At 44.9% G+C, this 24,689-nt stretch overlaps 1 protein-coding gene across 1 annotated transcript in view; it reads right to left on the minus strand.

Annotated features, from left to right (window-relative positions):
• Window positions 1-4,258: 4,258 nt before the first annotated feature.
• PCDH1 (protocadherin 1) overlaps window positions 4,259-24,689 on the minus strand; it is a 352,375-nt gene continuing 331,944 nt past the window's right edge. Inside the window, exon 5 of the mRNA XM_068278113.1 lies at window positions 4,259-4,382. Coding sequence (XP_068134214.1) covers window positions 4,360-4,382 — 23 coding nt within the window. The 3' untranslated portion in view covers window positions 4,259-4,359. The remainder of the gene's footprint in view (window positions 4,383-24,689) is intronic.

Genomic DNA, 24,689 nt, shown 5'->3' on the forward strand with positions numbered 1-24,689 from the left:
TCAAAGTACGTTTGAAGTACAGAGAAGTTGGAATGAATTTAGAGAAGTGATGGGAAGAGCAATGCGGGCACAACTCTGACTGCTTCTCATGAAGTTTGAGAACCGACATAATAATATAAAGCAAAGTTCTCATTAGAGGACAGATACAAAGTTAGGCAGGGTTAAGGGGTGCGTCTAAGCAATGACAAAGTAAAAAAGGAGACACCTGTGTATGGGCTGTGTAAATTGTAGGGATGCTCATTCGGATTCCACGGAAATGCAATTTCCGAAATTCCGATCGGAAATTGCATTTCCGCATCGGAATGCGGAAATCGGTAATGCAAGTGAGTTAGGCGGATTTCCGCCGGAAATCGCGGAAATTTCCGCCGGAAATCGCGGAAATTCTGCCCGACTTTAACATCGATTTTCTCAAAAACTATAAGGTCTTTTTGAAAACTTTTTTTTGCATCTTATTCAGAAGATTCAGTTTAATAAACCCTGAAAATTTGGTGTTTCTAGGACTTAAGGGGGATTTGCTATTAACTGCTAAAGTCGGCGGATTTTTACTGGAATGTAAAATGCAGAAAATCCGCATCTGCTTATTTTCTGCATTTACATTACAGTAAAAATCCGCCGACTTTAGCGGTTAATAGCAAAGCCCCCGTAAGTCCTAGAAACACCAAATTTTCAGCGTTTATTAAGCAGAATCTTCTGAACAAGATGCAAAAAAAAGTTTTCAAAAAGACCTTATAGTTTTTGAGAAAATCGATGTTAAAGTCGGACGGAATTTCCGCGATTTCCGGCGGAAATTCCGCATTGGAATGCGGAAATTGGTAGCGGAAAGCGGAATCGGTATTTGGCAATGGCGGAATGCGGATTTACCGCGGAATCGGAAATTGGCATTTCCGACCATCAGCGCCAACGGGGCGAAACATGTTGACGACATAAATCCCCATGCTCTGATGGAGGAGGAGGAGGGCAGAGGCTGAGATAGGTGTGCAGAGCACCGGTGATAGTTTGGCATCCCTGCAGAGCCAGGGCACCCTTAGGGGAAAATTAAGCATGGCCCCAGAGCAAGCCGTGTGAGCCCCCAAGTCTCCCCTCTTAGAGTGTACCCAAGGCAAAAATAATGAGTAGAAAGAGAAGAGAACCATACCGACCTTCTTTTCCATCTCCATAGCTCCCCACAATGTCTCTGTGCCCATGACGCACTGGCATAAGTATGTACATGTCTGCAGGATACAAAGAATAGGCACCAGAGGAGGGAGCGCGCCAGCTGGACAGGTGAGAACACTCGGCTGAGTGTACATTAAAGATGCTCATTCTGCTCATTCTGCTCATTCGGATTCAGCAAAATTGAATTTTCCCCATTTCCGATCAGAAATCAGCATTTCCTATTGGAATTCGGAAAATGGAAATCAGAATTCCGTGGAAATCCGATTTAACGCAACTTAGTAATTTTAGCCCAAACACAGAACTCGGAAGCATCGGACCAATAAGAGAATGCAAAAAAAAATAAAAATCGGATCACCGCGGTCATTTCAGACCAGTCACAAGACCGCTTTCTGTTTTTTTACTTATTTACTTGCCGCCTTCACATTTGGCTCTCCTGCCATACCCCCCCCCCCCCCCCCCTCCATATAGCAGTATTAGGCCTCTTATGGCCCATACTCACGGGCTACTTTTGCTGCCTGTCGCTAGCACATGGGAGCGTGTGCGCGACAGTTCGGCGACAGATCGTTGCCAGGTCCCTCCGCATACACACGCGGAAGAGGGATTAGTGATGCGACGGAAGCTGTTGCCGACGTTCCTCCCCCCTGCCGGAAACTCAATGTTTAGGCTATTAAGTTGCTGTCGCTAGTTTGATACACACGCGGACTAGCGACAGTTGCGGTGAAGTTGCGGCGGCAACTGTCGCCATGCGATTGACCGCCGCCAATCGCCTGACGTCAGCAGTGACGAGCGACGGTTCGGGGTGCGCGCCACATACTCACGGGCGACCTGGCGCCGCAACACGCGCCGCCACGTGGTTGCGGCGGCAATTGTAGCCCGTGAGTATGGGCAATTACACACTAAGACGTTGAGTTTGATGCGACGTTAAGGTCGCACAACGTGCCCCTAACGCAGCGCATGTAGGTTATGAAATTGGACGTCATTTTGCACTGCGTTATGTGTCTCTTGGTGCGGTGTTTTCGTCGCATACTAATGGAACGAAAACGGAGCATGCGTTACATTTAAAAAAAAAAAAAAACCTTACTGAGCATGTGCAACACACATAACGCAGCAAATGTATTGCTAAACGCACAGCATGCAGCACTTTAAAAATATTGCTACACGTTACACACAACGCAACGTGTGCACTGTGAATGTCGCATAGACTTAATATTGCTGTGTGTTAGTCTGCGTAAAACATTTTGTAACGTGCGACTTTAATGTCGCACTGTAAAAGAGGCCTTAGGCGCCATGCTGCCCCCTCCAGTATAGCGCTATAAGGTGCCAATGCCTTCTGACTCCACCCGCTGCATAGCATTAGGAGACATTTGCCCCTGCAGATTACACTAGGGATGGTCTGAAATGCCCATTTCCGATTCCGCGTGACGATTTCCGACAATGCCAATTGCCGTTTTTACAATTCTCTTTTCTTTTTTTTTCTTTTTTTGCATTCTCTGATGCAAATAAAAAAAGCTTATAAAATACTACTCGAAAAATCAGAAAAAAAATGGAAAATTGGAAAACAGGAAATAGGCATTGTCTGAAATCGTAATTTTCGAAGAATCGGAAATGGGCATTTCAGACCATCCCTAGTGTAATCTGCAGGGGCAAATGTCTCCTAATGCTATGGTGGAGTCAGAAGGTATGGGCCCTATTAGCGCTGTATTGGAGAGGGCAGCATGGAACCTAATACTGCGATATGGGGGGGGGGGGGGGCTTGGCAGGAGGGCCAAATGTGCAGGCAGCAAGTAAAGTAAGTAACAAAAAAAATATGGTGAAACACAGCATGCACCGGCCAGCCTAGTTAGAGCGGACACTATCTGTTCTCATAGGCTTTCATTAATTCCGTCAGCATCCGCTTCATCCATGCCAATCCGGAAAAGTCATGCAGGAGCCATGCTTGCGTTCTGCCCGTTTTATGTGAATGGATCAAATTGCTTTGCATAGAATCCGTTCACATCTGTGCTGATCTGCTCCATTTCGTTCTACTTTTGCATGTGCAGTGTGAACCCAACCTTACTCCAGAGCCCCCCAAAAGCACATAAAATGATAATAGTACAAATACTGAACATGACGACAAGCTCTTCAACAGAGAAAAACAAACATGTTCCTGCTTAAAACAGAAGGTATTGGCGATTATTCAGATTGGAGTGAGAATAGGATGTCTCCCACAATGCATCACTGCTAAATATGCAAATCATCCTTTGTTGTCCCTCTAAGCTAACCACACCTCCAGAACTGCTGGAATGCAATGATGTGTCATATTTATAACTGTACAGATCCACAATAATCCAACATGCAGACAGACTGTTTCAGACTGGTTGGTCCTCATCAGTGCATGGCATGGATTAATATGGCTCTATGGGGTAGGACTTGAAGCACCCAGAGTTTTAGACTACCCAGCAAGCTCATGGTGAACCAGATCTCTTAGGAGTGTGTAAAGGGCTAGCTTTCAGGGACAACAAAGGTTGATTTGCATATTCTGCAGTGATGCATCGTGGGAGATATCATATGCTCACTCCAATCTGAATAATCACAAATATCTTCTGTTTTAAAGAGGGATTGTCAGCCACCAATTCAAATTCTATTTATGCACTGCTCTATGTTTAATATGCAGCCTGCAACCTGACCCTGCATTGCAAGCACTCCAATCTATTTACAAATGTTATTGCTGTAATAAATCTTATCTCAGTTAGACTGGCTCAATTTGGTATATTGCCGAGGAGAGGGAAGCTTGTCATCTCCCCTCCCATATTCCTGCTCCTCACTGATCGGCTGAGGGCAGTTCAGTGTGAAGCTGAAATACGATCTATGCTGTGCTTTCATGTGTTTAAAAAGCAAGCTAGCTATGACAGTGCAGATTCTAAAAGGAAACAAAAAAAGTAAGGGAGGAAATTACATCAGTATTGGTTTCAGTCAGAGGTAATCAAGATGGCAAATGCCTGAAACAGTATTCTCTTTATTTACTATATAAAATTTAAATAAAAAAAAACTTAAAAAGTAGATTTCAATATAAAATAAAACAGTGGAATATCTTAAAAAGTCATTTTTTTTAGGAGAAGGAGGATAGATACAATTGTTTATTGCATTCGTTTATTTTGACCTCGGGTGTGCTTTAAGGCTTTTTGGTCGTTTGTAGCCCCCTTACACACTCCTTGGAGTTCTTGTTCACCAGGAGCTTGCTGGGTAATCTGTAACAACAGAGAAAAAGAAACAGTAGGACTTAGCGAGTGTTTAGTGGAAAGGCACGTTCTCCTCTGTGTTGCTAGATTGATTTTTTTTGTAAGATCATAATCTCACCCATCATACAGATCTCCGAATTGTGTTTGGCATGTTAAGCAAACAAACAACAAAAAACTCATTATATTGATGGCATAAATTGCTTGTAATGATCTTTCCTTATCTCATATTACTCCCATTAATGTGTTTATCGCAATCATGTCTAACTATTAAACTACTTCCACACAGTTGTAATAACGACGGCCGGACTTTATTGCTTTTAGCTCGGATGTCTGGAGTGGGGATACAAACGGCTTGGGGGGCGTCTCGTTGTGGGTGTGCTAATGGCCGGAGTATAACGTTACTTGGGATATACGGCGCTATCCTCCACGTTAATTACTGCGCCTGTTTAAAGGGAAATGAGGCTCAAAATATTGAAAGCCTGAAGCCTACAGGCGACTGTAGTTCGATGTGCAAAGGACAATTTAATTACCGAATGGACTCATTTTGAGAGATCTCTAAGACACGTGCCGCTTCAATCATCTTCTTGTATGTAAAGAAAACAAGGCTGATTTATATATTTTTGGGCCCCGCCCCCTATGTCATCTTTTTTGTGGCTCCTTCTCTTCCAGGTGCAGCCCCCATCGAAAAAGGCACATGGAAATTTGGGCACACAGTAAGCCCGACAGTAAAATATTAGTACTTAACCTTCTTGGCAGTATGGACGAGCTCAGCTCGTCCATAGCCGCCAAGGCTGATATCTCTGGCCCTGCTGGGCCGATTTCCTCCAAATAACGTGCGCCACGCAGCTAGCACTTTGCTAGCTGCGTGTGGTCTTCGATTGCCGCCGCTCACCTGCGATCGAAGAGGGCCCCCCCCGCCAGAGCCCTGCGCTGCCTGGACCAATCACTTTCAGGCAGCGCAAAGGGCTGGATCGGAGGTGTCTGACGTCGGCTGACGTCCATGACGTCATCCCGATCGTCGCCATGGTGACGGGGTAAGCCTGACAAGAAATCCCGCTCTTTGCAGGATATCTTGTTACTTGTGATCGCCGACAGCGATCAGAAGGGCGCACCATGTGCCCCCTCTAGTGGCCTTTCATGCTGCCAACTTTCAGTTGGCAGCATGGAAAAAAAAAAATGGCGAAAAAAAAACCCTGCCGCCGCCGCTGCCACCCTGGCAATTTAAACAGAACACCAGGGTGGTTAAAGTGAATGGGAACTGCATTTAAAAAAATGAGACAGATACTTACCCAAGTAGAGGGAAAGCTCTGGGTCCTATAGAGCCTTTCGGCTCCTCTCCTGGTCCCCTCGTTCCAGTGCTGGCTCGCCCGGTAGCAGTATTTGACTAAATTAGTCAAATACTGCTTTATCCGGCCGAAGGAGGCTCCAGAAGTCTTCAGGGAGCCCGAGTGCTCCTGAAGAAGGGCGGCCCTGTACTGCGCCTGCGCAAGCACGCTCTGAAACGTGGGGGGGCAGCACGGGATAGAGGGCACCGAGAGAGGAGACGGAAAGCTCTATATGACCCAGAGCCTTCCCTCTCCTTAGGTAAGTATTTGCTTCTCTTTTTTTAAAATGCGGTTCCTATTCACTTTAATACTGGTATTTTACTATGGCTAAACCTGAGCCTACTTTCACACAGAACCCTCGCCTCAGGTCCTAATCCAAACCATCCCCCCTGCATCACCTTTCTACCTGACACCTAACCCTTACAGTGCCCCCCCCCCCCCCCCCCCCCGCATAAGCCTCCTATCTGACGCCTAACCCTAACCTCACCCAGAACAAACTTCCTGCCTGAGGCCTAACCCTGACTTTCCACCCACACAAACTTCCTACCTGATGCCTACCTGATGCCTAACCCCACCCCCCCCTGCACAAATTTCCTATGTGACGCCTAACCCCCACACAGACTTCCTACGTGATGCCTATTAACCCCTCCACCCTCACAAACTTCTTACCTGAAGCCTAGCCTTAAGCTCCCCTGCAAAACTTCCTGCCTGAGGCCTAACCCTAAACTCCCCCTACACACAAACGTCCTACATGATGCCTAACCCTAATCCCCCCCCCTTCCCACAAACTACCTAGGCACAAATACAAAATATCTGCTATTGGGCACTAAAAGCAGACATTTGGGCGCCCGATAAATAACAGGTGCTGGGCCCGTCCAACCAAATTTTGAAAATGATCGCTTTGAAATTTGTTTTGAGAGTTATCATTTCGTAAATTATGGTTTTGAAATGTATTGTCTTAGAAAACGATCTTTTTTTTTATAATATTATTTGTGGCGGAAGGAGGGGGTTTTGAGGTTAGGTGTCAGGAAGGAAGGAGTCTTAGGGTTAAATGTCAGGAAGGAAGGTTTTAGGGTTAGGCATCAGGAAGGGGGGTTAATATTATTATTTAGTATTTATATAGCGCCGACATCTTCCGCAGCCCTGTACAGAGTATATTGTCTTGTCACTTAACTGTCCCTCTGAGGGGTTCACAATCTAATCCCTCCCATAATCGCATGTCTATGTATGTATTGTGTAGTGTATGTATTGTAGTCTAGGGCCAATTTAGGGGGAAGCCAATTACCTTATCTGTACAGTATGTTTTTTTGGGATGTGGGAAGAAACTGGAGTACCTGGAGGAAACCCACACAGACACAGGGAGAACGTACAAACTCCTTGCAGATGTTGACCTGGCTGGGATTTGAACCCAGGGACCCAAAGTTGCAAGGCGAGTGCCCGTGCTGCCCGTGCTGGGTTTTAGGGTTAGGCGTCAGGAAGGGGGGTCTTAAGGTTAGGCATCAGGAAGGGGGGCTTTAGGGTTAGGCACAGGGGCGTAGCAATAGGGGGTGCAGAGGTAGCGACTACATAGGGGCCCTTGGGCCAGAAGGGCCCTTCCTCAACTGTAGTATTAGCTCTCTATTGGTCCTGTGCTCATAGTAATCACTTCTTTGAATAGTAGTAATCATTAAGCTGTTCCCCACCCCCTTCTTGCACTTCTGACATTGTGGTTGCCATTGGCAGGTTTTGGTGCGCCGTATCAATTGTTATGTATAGAGTGCTAGGGGGGCCCCATATAAAACTTGCATCGGGGCCCAGAGCTCCTTAGCTAATTCACTGGTTAGGCACCACCAAGGGGGGCTTTAGGGCTAGGCAGCACTGGAGCGGGTTTTAGGGTTAGGCAATGTTGAACTATCCTTATTACGACTGTAAATATTTCATTGTTTTCAATGTTATAGATGATATTTTGCAATTTTGCCTTCAACCTGCGTCCTTTTTTTAATAACATATTTATTATTCTAACTCAGATAAAGATGAATAAATGATAAAAAAACATAGAGAATGTTTTACATTTTCGGCTTCACCCTGTGCCCCTTTTCTTCCTGGTGCCCTTATTTAAATGTATGCATCAGGAGAACAGCTGCCTGCCCGCAGTGCGAACATGGAAACGAGGCCTTATGGAGGAAAAGTGGACGTAAAGTGTGATATTTAGCAGAAGAGTCAGAAGTTGCACAAAGTGCTGTAAGTGACATTTTCCTATAGAGCTGTTTTGTGTTTTAGGCTGGGTTGCTTAATGTAATCACAATATTACATTAGGTGTGGGGCTAGCCACAGAGATTTTCATCAATATGCTTCTAATTGCCTGATGAGGGCTGTAGAATTCCTACCCTCCTAATAGAACAACAATTAGATTGCTTCAGTGGAATTATGCCAGGCAGTGATTTCATTCTTTCGGTGCAGCTGGCCCAGAGAGCAAAGAATCATGAAGTCAGATTGGGAGAATAGTAAATAGGTTTAGAGAGGAATAGAAAGGAAGAGGGGGGGGGGGGGGGGGGGGGGACTGTGAAATTAATCACTTTTAGACTAAAAGGTTTTTAGGCACTGATACGTAATTCCAGTTAGAAATTTACAGCATAGCCCTATAAAGCTACACTGTTCTTCTGCTTCCTCAAAAGAGAGACAGAATTTTAGATAATCTAAAATTACTGTTGAAGGCGCCCTGTATATCTAATACCAAGCAATATATATGTATTAGGAGTAGATCTTAGTTGTTTTCAAAATTATTCAACCCCCAATGCTGTAAAGGGTTTTAGGGAATTTAGTGTACATTTGTATTTGTGTTCAGAATGAAATCTTACAAGGACTTTTTAAAAAACCAAATGCAGCTAAAATGACATCAATTGTTTTTGTAATACAGTATTAAATGTTTTTTTTTTGTAATTTCTTCATTGACACAATTATTCAACCCCCTTAAAGGGAACCAGAGATGAACGATTCACACAAAATAAACATATCAGTTGATAGCTTGTAAAGAATAAATGCTCTACCTGATAATTTCGCCACTCTGTTGTGCCTTTTTGAGTGCTTTTTATCCATTATTGCTCCAGGAAATATCCAATATGGCCGCCGGCTCATATTCCTTCTGCTTCCAGGTTATGAGGTGTTCTGGATGTGCTGTCTAGGCTATATGAGACTATAGACAAGCAGGGCTGCTGTAGGCTTTCATCTGTGTGCTTTCAACTTCATATTCTGGTATGCTTTGTGGCGGCCTGTAGTAAGTGTCTCTCATAGTAATGAAACTGCATACAGTAGATAATAATGACAGGCTGCACAGACAGAGCACACAGATCACACAGCCACACTTGTCTGTTAGACAGAGATTTTTCCTGCAGCAGCAGCCCCTCCCATGTCATCACAGCTCTCAGTATGCAAAGCATGAAATTTGAGCCAGGAGGGAGAAGGCTTGGGCTTGAAAAGACTCCACAGAAGAGTGACTCAGCTATAATGATTCCAGGTCAAACCTTGACTGAATAGTCGGTGGATTCTTATCACAGTTGATAACAGATAGATTAGACTGAGAAGAATAAAACTAAAAGCAGGGTAGGTGTTTACTGTCATGTTCCCACTGATAAATGTAATAAAATACATGAGGGTGCTTCGTCTCTGGTTCTCTTTAAAGACTACCACTCTTGAGAACAGAGGTTCATTCAAGTGTTTTCAAACAGGTATTGAAAACACCTGTGGATGTTAACGAGCAACAATCAAGCATAATAAGCACCAATTAGGCAGATTTAAAATGACTGTGATACTCAGCTCCTTCTAAACATTTACTGGTGTGTTTACAAACATGGTAAAGTCAAGAGAATGGTCCAGAATGGTCCAGGAAGACAAGAGACAAGGTGATTTCTCTTCACAGGAAGGGTAATGGCTATAAGAAGATTGCAAAGAGGTTAAACATACCAATAGACACCATAGGAAGCATCATTCGCAAATTCAAGGCAAAGGGCAGTTTTGAAACGCTACCTGGTTGTGGAAGAAAGAAGATGCTGACAATAAGGCGAACACTGCGTAATTAAGGCCTCCATGCCAGAGCTCTCAGGGGTACCCCTTGCTCTCTCCAAAGAATAAGAAGAGTCGACTGCAATATGCCAAAAGTCGTGGACAAACCACAATAGTTTTGGGATAGTGTTCTGTGGAATGATGAAACAAAATTAGAACTGTTTGGGCCCATGGATCAACGCTGTTTTTAGAGGAGGAAGAACAAGGCCTATGAAGAAAAGAACACCTTGCCTACTGTGAAGCATGGCGGGGGGTCAATCATGCTTTGTGGCTGTTTTGCTTCTGCAGGTACAGGGAAGCTTCAGCGTATGCAAGGTACCATGAATTCTCTTCAGTGCCAGGAGATATTGGATGAAAATGTGATGCAGTCCGTCACAAACCTGAGGCTTGGGAGACGTTGGACCTTTCAACAGGACAATGATCCCAAGCATACCTCCAAGTCCACTAGAGCATGGTTGCAGATTAAAGGCTGGAACATTTTGGAGTGGCCATCGCAGTCACCAGACTTAAATCCGATTGAGAACGTCTGGTGGGACTTAAAGACAGCAGTTGCAGTGCACAAACCTAAGAATGTGACTGAACTGGAGGCTTTTGCCCATGAAGAATGGGCTAAGATACCCGTAGATCGCTGCTAGACACTTGTGTCAAGCTATGCTTCACGTTTAAAAGCTGTTGTAACTGGAAAAGGATGTTGTACTAAGTACTAAGAATGAATGGTACTTGGGGGTTGAATAAAACTGATAATGATGTGAGCACAGAAAATACATTTGTGGTTATTTCATTATAAATGTTATGTTATATTTGTCTGACTTACAAAAGCCTCTTTGATTTAATGGTAAACAAGATGACTGAAATGATCAAAATCAATGTCAAACTGTCCAAAACACTCAATTGAATAATTTTGAACACAACTGTACCTCCTTAGAGAGACAAACCACAAAGGTAAGAATAAGTGTTTACCCATGCTTATAAGACAACGCGTTTCACAGGTGCTGGCCCGCTTCCTCAGGTTAATAGAAAAGTGCCTTAACCTCCTTGGCAGTCTGATTCTTTCCAGATTTTAGGGTCTAAAAGTGGTGCAATTTTTCAGTATTCTTTTAGACCCTAAAATCTTGAAAAAAAAATCACACGGCTGAGAGATCTGTAGCAGCCCCAGCACTCACTCACCTCCAGTGCTGCAGTTCTTCCTCCATCCTCCAGGTGGCACTGTAACCTTATAGTGAGATCATGAAATCATGATGACAGACGGCAATCTCACCAGGAGGAAGCAGAGCCTCGGAGGAGAGGAAGGAAAATGGCGGCCAACGTCGGGATCCTCTAGGAGGTGAGTTAAAACGCCCGCTGCACGCATTGCTCTGCATAGACCTCCCAGCGGCTACTACAAGTTCAGCTCGGGATAACCGCTCCAAGCTTGTTTTTTCCACCCCGAGGAGGTTATTAGCAGTATCCACAGATGTGAGCGCCCCTTTAAAGAGAACCCGAGGCGGGGTTCTCACAACAAAATCCCCATACAGAGGCTGGCTCTGCCTATCGAGCCCAGCCTCTGTTACTAATCAGATCCCCCCCTAAATCCCCCCTGCGCTCAGCGGCTGTGTTTACCTTCCTAACGTCAGTCTCGGCGCGCCCCCCCCCCCCCCGCCTCCTGCAGAGCTCCTGTCCCCACCCGCGTCCCTTCCCTCCAATCAGCGTGGAGGGAAGGGATGTGGGCGGGGACCGGAGTGATACAGGAGGCGGGGGAGAGCAGAGACTGATGTTAGGAAGCTAAACACAGCCGCTGCTGACACGCTGCGTGTCGGCAGCGCGGCTGTAATTTATGGGGTCTGGCTGAGCGCAGGGGGGTTTTAGGGGGGATCTGATTAGCGACAGAGGCTGGGCTCTATAGGCAGAGCCAGCCTCTGTATGGGGATTCTGTTGTGAGAACCCCACCTCTGGTTCTCTTTAATCTCTTGTATTTAGATACTTGGAGGTGTTTGGGGCCACCAGGAATCAAACTAGAATTTTAGATAATCCTTTGATAATGTGGACAGGGAGCTCAGTGAAGTCCGGATTTATACTTTTTCTGCCCCTAGGCCAAGTGTGTTGGTTCTCCCATCCTGAGTGCAATAGTGCCCCTCCCATTCCATGTGCAGCCCTGTCTTCTAGGTGTAACATACATGTACTGCTGTGCCTCTCTTTCACTCAGCAAGATGATAAACTATACATTGGGGAGTTGATAGCAACCCCCTGTGCAGGAACATGGTCTAGCCAGTGGTGTAGCTAAGGAGCTGTGGGCCCTGATGCAGGTTTTACATGGGCCCCCCCCCAAGAACTTTATACATAGCAATTGATACAGCGCACCAAAACTTGCCAAGGACAACCACAGTGTCAGAGGTGCAAGAAGGGGATGGGGAACAGTGTGTTAAGGATTACTACTATTCAAAGCATCTATAGAAGTGATTATTACCAGCACAGGACCAATAGAGAGCTAATACTGTGATAGAGGGTGGACCCTTCGGGGCCCCTCTGGACCAAGGGCCCCGGTGCGGTCGCTACCTCTGCACCCCCTATTGCTACGCCCCTGGGTCTAGCCCTGCTAAGTCCTACAGAGCCTGACACTTTTTTTAAAAATCTAAAACTGACACATGATTTTACAGCAGAGACAGAGCTGTGTGAAGAAAGAAATTGCTCCTAGTACTTGTGGTAACTTGTGCCCCAACATACACCATTAAAAAAATGTATTCATTGATAGTGTTCCTTTAAAGAGAAACCGTAACCAAGGATTGAACTTCATCCCAATCAGTAGCTGATACCCCCTTTCCCGTGATAAATCTTTTCTTTTTCACAAATGGATCATCAGGGGGCTCTGTATGGCTGATATTGTGGTTAAATCCCTCCCACAGTGTGATGTCAGGACCATGGTTCTGACATCACAATGTGGGAGCCTTATTGCATTGTGGGAAGCAACAGCTGTTTCCAAATGCCAAAAAAGCAAGCAGCATCTCTTTTCACTGACATCACCTGCCAGCAGTAAAAATGACGCCATGTGATAAATGTCAGAATGTTAATCAGGGAGAGGAAATATTTTACAATGGGCAAACACTGACTAAAGCATTTATACAGAATTAGGCCTGGAACACACCAGTGGAGTTTTTCTGAGCGTTTTGAGTTTTTAAATCTGCTGCTAATGTTATCCTATGTGTCTGTGCACACTGGAGCAATGAGGTTTTGTAAAAAAAAACATAGCATTACATTGGGAAGAGCTTTTGAAACCTCTAAAAGCTCTTCCCAATGTAATGCTATGGGTTTTTTTTACAAAACCTCATTGCTCCAGTGTGCACAGACACATAGGATAACATTAGCAGCAGATTTAAAAACTCAAAACGCTCAGAAAAAACTCCTCTGGTGTGTTCCAGGCCTTATTGTAAAAATGAAGCACTTTTTTATCACATTATTTTCATTGGAGTTCCTCTTTATGGTCCGACTTCCATCAGCCACATAATCTACTAATGTATTTTGGTGTTGTCGATGTGCTATCATTATACAATCTGGTAAATAAATTAGCCGGAACTTGGGCATTTATAAAAAGTTTTTCAAAGATTGTAAGCTCAGACCTGCATTGGCCAAAAGATTTTCTGCTGAAATTATGTCTAATATCTGCTGGCCTAAAAAACCGGAAAAGGTAAATTACAGCGAGACAGCGCAAATCGGTGCAGGGAAATTTGGGTGCACCGTGTACCACCATAGGCCGTAATGTGAATTACAGCTGTAGCGGAACTCAGACAGTAATTTGGGAGCTATCAAAAGTCGGAGCCCAAATTATGATAAAAAACAGCTTCATTTAATTATATCTTTCCGCCCGAGTCCATGGCGGCCTAGAGGGGGAATAGTAGTTAACGTCGCTGGGACTTTTGTTTGGTCAACTCCGACTCTTCATGACAATATGTACTTTAGCAATTCTTTCTGCTCTATGGGGGGGCGGGGCAGAGCATCACAGGAGTGACGTCTCACTGCCGGCGGGGTAGGTGGGGAGAACACTGCTCTTGGCTTTCATTTGGCCGCAGTGATCCACCAGAAAGCAGTCAAAAGGGGTTAGAGTCCACTTTACAAATGCTGGATTCTCGGCAGAGGTGGTCTTTATTGACCACCATGCCCAAGTTTCCTCTAGCGTTTCTATGGAGCTTTAGATACACATGCCACACCGATGGAGCAGATAAGCCCAAGTCTGGCAAAGGCTGTAAAAAATAAAGCTGACATCAGAAATGAGACTCTGTGCACAACAAATATTTATTGACTTTTTCTTTCAAAACTGGAATGTTGATGAATTTACCAACCCCGAAGGGCGGATGATTGACATTACCTTTTGGATCTAAAAGGCTCTCTGTAAATATTCTATGAGCCAGAAATGTACTTTCCATTCATTTCATGGAAAATGTCTCTTCCGTTATTGTTCCTAAGGTCATCCTGGAAGCTGAGAATATCGGTAGAAAGTTTAACCCTCAACGCCACGTCGGAAGCGAGACATGCAATGCTACATTCCGCCTAATCAATGTTCATTACTGCGAAGGGATATTTAGAGGTCTCACTGGCTGCTGATTGCTTACAAGTATCCATTTTAAAAAAAACAGGCTTCAACCACCTTCGTTTAACCCATTAAACAGATCAATGAAAGGAATGTCTGAGCCGGATGACAATGACCTTTATAAAGGGACCGTCTGATAAGAGGCAGTCAATCATGAAAACAAATCGCAGGGGACCAGCCACCCATCTGCAGGTGATTGACCGGAGTTGTCTTACTGGTTCTGGTACATTACGCTCACCCTCTGATACGAGTCTGCTCGCATCCTTGTCATGTTGAGTGAACCAAATGAAAATCGGTGAAGGAAACAGACAACAACAAAAAAATGTTAAAGTAAACCTGTGAGGAAACAAAAATAGATCCTAACCTAAGTAGTGGGAAGCCTCTGGATGGTCCAGAAGTGTCCCAGATCCTCTTCGAGACCATCTTCTTCTTCGTGGCCATGCTCCCATCCAAGTACGGATTTCTTTATACTAGGCATGCATATTGTCTGCACATGCCCAGTAGAACAAAGCTGGCTCATGCATAGAGGAAAAAGCCAAGCATGAGAGGCTTTGTTCTACTCAACATGTGCAGACTCGCACATGCCCAGTACGAAGAAGCTCGTACTCAAACTCTATAGTTGACAAACTCGTTGGAAATGCTTAGAGCTGGGCTGTCCAACGCTATTCCTCAAGGGCCATATCCATGCCAGTGTTTACAATGGACTGAGAAATTGAGAAATGTGTTCTATTAGATGAACCAAGCCTTACCGGATTCAGTCCCATTAATTATTTTAATCTGTGCCAAAAATGTGTGAGGATCTTTGCCCTTGAGTTGAAAAGCCCTGGAGAGATCCAGTGCTAGAATGGTGGCCACCAGATGAAACTGTGAAGCCTTCAGACTATCTACGGCTTCCCTCTTCCAAGTTATCTTTAAAATTAAAATAATTTTACCTGTCAAAAGATTTGTGATTTTGTCCAGCTATTTGTTCAAGTAACATAGCAATACAAGATGCAAAAGTCTCCCCTAAGCCCCGGGGGCTGGTGAGCCAACCTAGAGATTAAACAGGCCCGGATTTACATCACAGGAGCCTATAGGCACAATTGTCCTGGCACTCTAGACTTCGCCCTCCAAGAACCGACAAACACCTGCTGAACCGCACTGCAAGTGTGCTGGCTGGCCCAGCTGTTACTTCTACCTTAGTTACCTTGCCCCTCATAGATAGCTTTAGGTGCCCGTTTGTATTATGCAACCAGAGCTATCCTCAGTATTAAGTAGCTAAAGGTGGCCTAAGTATTAGGTAGCTAGAGATGCCCCCGACTGAAGAAAGATCTGATCAGTGGAATACCGAGTCCCCAGTGGGTGACCTCTCATTTACACTATGCTTGAGACTTTGCAAAGGTAAGGCAGTAGGGGGGCACTTGGGGAGCGGAGTGAGCTGCCTTTCCATCATCAGGCGCCTGTAGGCACGTGCCTACAGTGCCTTATGGTAAAGAGAAACAAATAAAGTAGCTTGGGATTGGACCAATAAAATGAACTTTGATTGGCCCATTTCCAACCTATCATTTGCATGAAATTTCTTTGCAAACCAGAAATGATGATGCTAGTTTAGGGCACCCGACCAGCAAACTCATAGGGAAATTCTGCTAACGTGATTGGGCGAACCTTCTGGTGGTTAAAGGAACCTACTGGTTTTGCTAGGCCACCAAGCCTCATCAGTGCAGAAGCATAGGGATTTGGGATGCACTATAACCTTTGTAGATAGATGCAGAAATGGTCAGTTCGCTAGAACAGTGCTGTCCAACTGGCAGCCTGACCGTCGGACAGCAGTGGGGCTGACCATTTCTGCACCTTACTACAAAGATGGGAGGTGCATCCATGATCCCTATGTTTGGACACAGAACTCTTGCTGCGGCCAGCCTATTTGCTGTATCAGTCCCTCTCTTCTTACTACTTCTAGCAGGACTACCTCTTTCTCTCTGCTTGGCTCTGTCCTCAAAGCCAGGACATGGCTGCTCCACCCCACCAGACCAAGATTCCTGGAAGCTTGGCCCTTCACATTCATGAAGTTGGACAGCAATGCACTAAAGCATAAACAGACAATATATGCAATTTGCAGAAAGGACTGTCACTCTCTACAGAAAGTCTTCTGAAAAAACGGACACAGGTACACTATTAACAATGCCAAATCTAATCTCTCAGTTGCTACACACTTTTGTTCCAATGGACACAGCTTAAATGATCTTCGTGTCACTGCCCTGAAGGGTGGCTTCAAATCGTCAAAAGAAAGATTAATAGCAAAGACAAAATTCATAAATTGGTTCAAAGCTGTGGACAAAGGCTTGAATAAGGACAAAAACTTTTTATATTGGCATGAGGTTGAAGATACTGTAGGTAATATCATAACTCTTTCACATCCTAGACAAATGCACTCTGCTTGTAGCTAAAATTAGTGAAATCAGAATTTATGATGCCTCTGTGACAGTCTGAATCCCAATTGTGTGAGGATTGAGTAAACAAGGAGTCTTATCTATTAGTCATAAATCAGCTAACAACCTCTCTCAATCCATTTAGATGTTCTGTTTTATTTAAGGCCTCTTAAAGTTGATCTGAGATAAACGTTTACTCATTGCATAATTGTGTTCCTTTCATATAGTTTATAGGGTATTCCTGAAGCCCAATACCTTTATTTTTGTTTGGTTTTAATACTGTAAGTCCCTATAAACTAAAGTCTTGCCCACAGCTTCTCCAGTGCCTTGGCACTCTCAGACCCATGTAGCAGGGGCTTATGGGAGCTCAGTCTGGGCAGGAGGTGTTACTAGCCAGAGATTTCAGAGGCAGAGGGGAGGAGAGGTGAGTGAAGTTTTAACAGGCTGAGGGGTGGAGATGCAGAGCAGCTTGCCTGTGTGTTATAATCACAAACAGAACATGGCTACCCTCATTGTATCACAGGAAGAAATAATCATATACTGTTGAAGCTGTTTGCAGCTAGATTTGCTGTGTAAACTATATAAACTTTAGATAAGCTATATAGACAAGTTACTTGTTATAGTTAGTTTTTATCACGGTTCTGCTTTAAAGACAAGCATTTATGCCTGCAAAAAAATTCTATGCATCCCCTTTTGATGTTGCATGTATATAGCTGTCTGTTCCAACATCTTGCAGGTAGGGATGATCAAAGAGATGCAAATTCTTTCAAGTTTATGCTAATTTTCATGCAAATATATGCAGTTTGAAAAGAGACCAATCAAGTTAAACCTGGATCTCATCTCATTGATCATCCCTACTTGTAAGCAAACACGATTGAAGTCTGATGATGCACAGCCGAAAGTTTACTCTTATTCTTTTAAAGTCTACCAGAGGTCATGTATACTTACGGTTTTATACATACCTGGGGCTTCCTCCAGCCCCTTGAGCACGGATCACTCCCACGTCGCAGTCTTCCGCTGCCGGATCCTGTTCATTTGGCCAGTTGTGGCCAGTCTGCGTAAGAGAAGTCACCCTCTACTTATCTCTCCAGCGGCTGAGGACCCGATACCGGAGCTGGAGGCAGCAGAGGATGGCAGCGTGGGAGCAATCTGTGCTCATGGGGCTAGAGCAGGCATGGGCAAACTTGGCCCTCCAGCTGTTAAGCTTTGCAGGAGTCTGACAGCCACAGTCATGACTCATAAAGGCAAATGCATTGTGGGACTTGTAGTTCCGTAACAGCTGGAGGGCCGAGTTTGCCCATGCCTGGGCTAGAGGAAGCCCTAGGTATGTATAAAACCATAAGTATACATGATCTTTGGTTTCCTTTAAGTAAGCCAATAAATGGTATCATCCTGATTCAAATGCCCTTGTATTTTATTCAGAATCCAAACATAAAATGCGGTGACAATACAAGGGGCTATTTTATTCAGAACCCAAATATAGAATGCAGTGATGATATAAGGGGCTAATGCGATATAAATGCACATCCTATGTTCAGAGGTGCATTGTTCCATCCATCAAGTCGCCACCCATGTATAAACAATGTATGGCTACAACAAACAGGGAAGCCACAATTTATGGCTTGGAAACAGCCGGTTAGCTCAGAACAGTTCATGGCCAAGTGTCTGTCGCCTTACCTGGTAGACACATACCTGGGATGATTTATATTAGTGGCTTCCCTGTTTGCTGTCATCATATATTATTTATACATGGGTGCTGGCTTGATGGGACTATGCAGTATGCAACTCTGAACAGAGGATTCACATTGAGGCCTGGAACCCACTGGAGCGCGTTTTTGAGCATTTAGGGAGCACTTTAAATCACTAGCGATCTCCCTAAACACTCTGCCAATGTAAATCAATCAATCAAGCAATTAAGGAGAGCCATCACATGCAACAGTTATGCAACTAACCATTTGTCAGGAGCCAGGTTGTGATTGGTGATTACTGTATGCAAAACCGGAGGGATTTCACAACCGTCTCAAGTTGCACATACAAAAAACATTTTATTGTTGCCATAGCAAGGTATAACAATTACTGGGATTAAAAACATCTAAAATTTCTTATATCGGTCTTCAGCGCTGGTTAGTGTAATAGTGACAGCAGGGCAGTTATTGTGTCTGGTGATCACCCAGTGATTAGCCATTAGACATGTTATGCCACTGAGGACCTGAAGGTGTGGTTGAGAAGATCAACCACTTGTATGTACATAAGCATTCTGAGCATTTTCTTGGTCTTAAAGAGAATCTGTATTGTTAAAATCGCACAAAAGTAAACATACCAGTGCGTTAGGGGACATCTCCTATTACCCTCTGTCACAATTTCGCCGCTGCTCGCCGCATTAAAAGTGGTTAAAAACAGTTTTAAAAAGTTTGTTGATAAACAAACAAAATGGCCACCAAAACAGGAAGTAGGTTGATGTACTGTATGTCCACACATAGAAAATACAACCATACACAAGCAGGCTGTATACAGCCTTCCTTTTGAATCTCAGGAGATCATTTGTGTGTTTCTTTCTCCCTGCAGTTCTCATGCACTGAAGCTTCAGGCTGCTCTTTTTTCTCCTGCAAACAGCTTTGCACTTGTCTGTAATTCTTCAGTATGTGAAAGCCCAGCCAGCTCAGAGGACGATTTATCCAGCTTGTAAAAGATAAGAGAGAAGAGAGAAGCTGCTCTAATCTAAATAATACACAGGCAGTGTGCATAGAGGGGCCTGGAAGGGGGAATTCATAGCAGAACCACAACACTGAAGAACTTGGCAGCCTTCCAGACACAGGCTGACAAGTCTGACAAGGGAAAGATACATTGATTTATTACAGAGACAGTGATAGTATAAAGTGCTGCAGTAAGCCAGAACACATTAGAATAGCTTTTGGAACTTGTAGGATGATAAAAAACAGGATGCAATTTTTGTTACGGAGTCTCTTTAAGCAGGGATGTCAAGCCAGTCCTACGAGGGCCGAGATCCTCACACATTTTTGATACAGCTTAAATAAATTGATGGGTCTGAATCAGGAAAGGTGTGTTCCATCAGGTAGAACACATTCCTTTCTTTCTCAGTCCATCTTAAACACTGGCATGGATCTGGCCCTCCAGGCCTGGAGTTCGACACATGTGGTCTTAAGCCTCATCCACACATCCAACTTAATGCACAACCGACCACACCAAGTGAAGTTTACCTGACAAGTACGTACACACAAGCAAACCAACTAAACAACCGACTCACTTAAATACTATCGGTTAGTGTTGGGCGAACAGTGTTCGCCACTGTTCGGGTTCTGCAGAACATCACCCTGTTCGGGTGATGTTCGAGTTCGGCCGAACACCTGATGGTGTTCGGCCTTTTAAGTTCGGGTTCGCCCCGAACTACTGAATGGCCGCCGAACAGGGCCCCTGTTCGGCCGAACAGGGCCCTGTTCGCCCGAACATGCAATACGGCCCCCCTATGGGGTCGCAGGCATAAGGGGGGAGCATGCCCCGAACGCGGGGGGGGGGGGGTCGGAAATTCCCCCCACCCCCTCCGCTAGCGCTCCCCCCTCTGCCCGCTTCCCCATAAAAAAAGTTTAAGGCAAGTTAAATAGTACTTGGTGGCTGTCTTTGGAGTATATAAATAAATTATTTATTACTTGAATCGACAGTACCTGTGTCTGTTTTGGGTTGGCTGGTCCACCACCGCATCCCGAACGTCTTAGTGACTTTTATCCTACTGGCGCCTCTGTACAGCTCTACACAACAAGAATCCACCCTGACCTCACGTCCTCTACGTGATGACGCATACGAGGGTACGCGTGACGCGTACCCTCGTATGCAGAGGACGTGAGGTCAGAGAAAGGGCGGAAGTACCACAAGGGTACTACCGCTGAACCGCCCGCTGCCCGGCCTCAACGCGTCACTCTGCTACTCGGACTCCTCCTCCTCCTCACTCCACTGCCAGTGCCAGGCCAGCCACCAAGTACTATTTAACTTGCCTTAAACTTTTTTTATGGGGAAGCGGGCAGAGGGGGGAGCGCTAGCGGAGGGGGTGGGGGGAATTTCCGCCCCCCCCCCCGCGATCGGGGCATGCTCCCCCCTTATGCCTGCGACCCCATAGAGCCCCAAAAATGGGCATGTTCGGGGGTCCCATTGACTTCGGCGTTCGGGCCGAACATGCCGAACATCTGGCCCATGTTCGGCCTGTTCGGCCCGAACCCGAACATCCAGGTGTTCGCCCAACACTACTATCGGTGCAAGCTAAATGACAAACTGCACAACATGTCCACATTCAAAAACAAAGTTATTCAAATACTTGTACACATACTCCAACTTGCCTGATAGTTGGTCAGATTGATCCACTGGTTGGATCTTGCAAACAACCTACTGTATTATCAGTTGGTCATCTGGTTGTTTGTCAGCTGTACACACACCCATCTTACAACAGAAAAGTTTGAAAGATAGTTGGACAGATTGTTGATACGGGTGTATGAGCCTTTAGGCATATCTTATGGTTGGGCAAAGCAACAGTGTGACCAAGTACAATATATTTGGATTTAAACACACATGACCCTAGGCAAAGCTACCCAAGGTAAGCACAGTGGTATGTTCATGCTGGATCTACGCAACTTTGTGTGTGTTGTCCATTCCACTCCACGCTCCCCCGTCTTTGTAATCATGACAAGAAAATCTTGACTTTTGGCTAAAGTTAAATTTTCAGATGGCTTTGTACTACTTTAGAGATGTGCAAAAGTTGGTTACTGAATCTAGTAATGAGGAGGGCCTTTGTGAGTGAGAAACAGGTTTTCATTTATGCAGGGTGTTGGCATTAGCTAAGAGATATAAAAGGTAGAAAACCGAGAGCCCAATATAGTGTAGCTTGTATTGGAGGAGTGCGAATGATAATGATGAAACGTAAGTATTGTACTTACAAACCAGGGTTACCTCCAAGGCAACCACTGAAAAGGCAGGTGGGGAGACCAAGCCTGTCCCCACTCAGGATTAAGACGTCGCTCTCTGTGGATAGAGGAAAAAAAGAGGGTGTACCACCCTTCCACCAAGGGTGGATTCTTGTTGTGTAGAGCTGTACAGAGGCGCCAGTAGGATAAAAGTCACTAAGACGTTCGGGATGCGGTGGTGGACCAGCCAACCCAAAACAGACACAGGTACTGTCGATTCAAGTAATAAATAATTTATTTATATACTCCAAAGACAAGTTGCAACGCGTTTCACGGGCAAAATCCCGCTTTCTCGGGCAATAAACAACTGGAGTGATACACAGCACGGAGTCCAAAATACGCTTGGCACCTCCGGGACCAGATATACCAGAGGTGCCAAGCGTATTTTGGACTCCGTGCTGTGTATTACTCCAGTTGTTTATTGCCTGAGGAAGCGGGATTTTCCCCGTGAAACGCGTTGCAACTTGTCTTTGGAGTATATAAATAAATTATATATTACTTGAATCGACAGTACCTGTGTCTGTTTTGGGTTGGCTGGTCCACCACCGCATGCCGAACGTTTTAAACGTTTTAGTGACTTTTATCCTACTGGCGCCTCTGTACAGCTCTACGCATTAGCTAAGAGGGAACTACGATCAGTTTGCAGTGGATGCTGAAAAGCCAGTATGAGATGTATCTTCTTGTTACCCCATGAAACCAAATAAGGGGCCCCTCTTTGTAATGCCTTCAGGGCATAGTAATTTTTGTAGGCCCAGGTGGTATCCCCTTACATAATTGTTATAAGAAGCTGTGGACATGTATTAGATTGTTGTTGGTGGTGGTTGGCATTCCAACAAGTGATGTACACACACCTCAAGTTATGGGGGTGAAACTCATCAAGGTCAGGGATGGATTTCTTGAAAGGCCCACAAAGTCCCGGGCATTGGAGCTCAAGGGACACCTGGAAATGGAATAGGGGTTGCTGCATATGGAAGAAAAGATTGTAAATGGGAAGAAACGCATGGAAGCGGGAAGAGATCTGTTCAAGGAAAAGTAGAGCTGCAGCACATGGATGTTACACATGGAAGAGGGGGCTGTATATGAAATGGGAGGGGGCTGCTGCACTTGGAAGGGAAGCCCCAACATACGAGAAACGGAGAAAGTATAATTCCAGCCTTGGTCAAGGTGATGAAGTAGTGAAGCCCGGATGAAGGATTTCGGCCTGTTCCATGTATTGTGTACAATGTATGCTCTAATATAATGTGATTGCAAGTTCTGCCAGTTGCTTGCCTTCTCCTTCTGTTTGAAGTTTATCTTGTGATTACTGTCGTATATCTCAAATAAAAAGAGAATAGCTAGTGGCAAAAATAAACAAAAAACACATCTCAAAAAGAAAACCAGACAAGAAAAGTAAAAGTAGATGATTTGACAAAGGCACCAGCTTAGGATAAAACATTTGAAAACTGTTAAAAAAAAGGGAGGTAGTAGTTAACTTACCTTCCCCAGAAGACTAACAACAGTCAATTATCAGCAAAATTAGATTTATTCACATCTCCAAATATTGTAACGGGTACAAGCTTGCTACCTCAGGCTATAACTGTAACTGTAAGTTTGCCTTAGCGCCTCCCAGTGAAATATTTTATCCTAAAGTGGAGCTTCTGTTGAAACATCTGTTACTCGAGTATAAGTCTAGAAATTTAGGTCTGATCCACTTCATAAAAGTATAGGGGGTTGACTTATAGATGAGTCACGGGCAACACTGAGAAATGTGTGTACTAATAGTGACATTCCCATTTGCAGCAATTTACCCTGTGGTAAGTGACACTTTTTTGATAAAGGAAATGCCAAGAAAGTCCTGGCCACAACAATTAACAAGGAAAGGTGCAGTGTGAAAATACTGGGCTTCAGGGGAGTGAATAATTGCTGCACTTGGGGCCCTGGAGGAATTATTGGCTGCACTTAAGGGACAAGAGGGGGTTAATGGCTGCAATACTGTATGCAGTGCAGTCAATAACCCCTCCTGAGCCCCAAGTGCAGCCATTAACTTTGCTTTGTAGACTGTTGAATATTGGAGTCGACATATATGAGGTCGACTTGTATTCAAGTATATACAGTACTTGCAATCAAAGTCCCCCTCGTGGGAGGGGTGTTACCCCACCTTCTTGCCTGTCTACAGAGAGAAACTTTTAACCCAAGTGGGGTCGGGATCAGTCTCCCCACCTGGTGCTACATTGGTTGCCTTAGTGGTAATTAGAGATGGACCGAACAGTTCCCCCAGCGAACAGTTCCTGGTGAATTTTGGTGGTTTGCGTTCGCCCACGAACACGAACTTTATGGCGGTTCGATTCGCTTCCTATTTTACATCATTATGGTCAACTTTGACCCTCTACATCACAGTCAGCAGGCACATTGTAGCCAATCAGGCTACACTCCCTCCTGGAGCCACTCTCCCACTTATAAAATGCAGGCAGCGTCAGGCAGTGGACTCACTCGTGTGCCTGCAGTAATTAGAGAAGGGAAAGCTGCTGCAGACTCTCATAGGGAAAGCTTAGTTAGGCTCTTGTAGGCTTGTTAGCTTGCTCCTTGCTGATTCTTATTGCTAAAAAAGCATCCCTCAACAGCTCTTTTGAGAGCTAATCTTGTTCTTGTGATCTCATTTGTGTGTGTGTGTGTGTGTGTGTGTGTGTCCCACTGACACTTGTGTTGCATAGACAGCCTTGGTAATTCCTATTGTGTGTGCCACTGCCAGGCCCAGCACATTCAGTGACTGTGTGTGTGACAGGTGCACATTGTAATACACATCACTGCATATACCTACCTACCTGTTGTTCACAGTGCACCCACCTACCTACATGAGTGCACGCAGTGTCACTGTGCCTGTCCAGTACTGGTCTGTGTGTGACAGGTGCACATTGTTTTACCCATCACTGCATATACCTACCTGTTGTGTTCAGTGCACCCACCTACCTATGTGAGTGCACACAGTTTGATATACCACTCCGTGCATACCTGTTAACTGCACCTGTGTGACTGCACATTGT

Source organism: Hyperolius riggenbachi, chromosome 3 (genome assembly GCF_040937935.1).
Source record: "Hyperolius riggenbachi isolate aHypRig1 chromosome 3, aHypRig1.pri, whole genome shotgun sequence".
NCBI lineage: Eukaryota > Metazoa > Chordata > Amphibia > Anura > Hyperoliidae > Hyperolius > Hyperolius riggenbachi.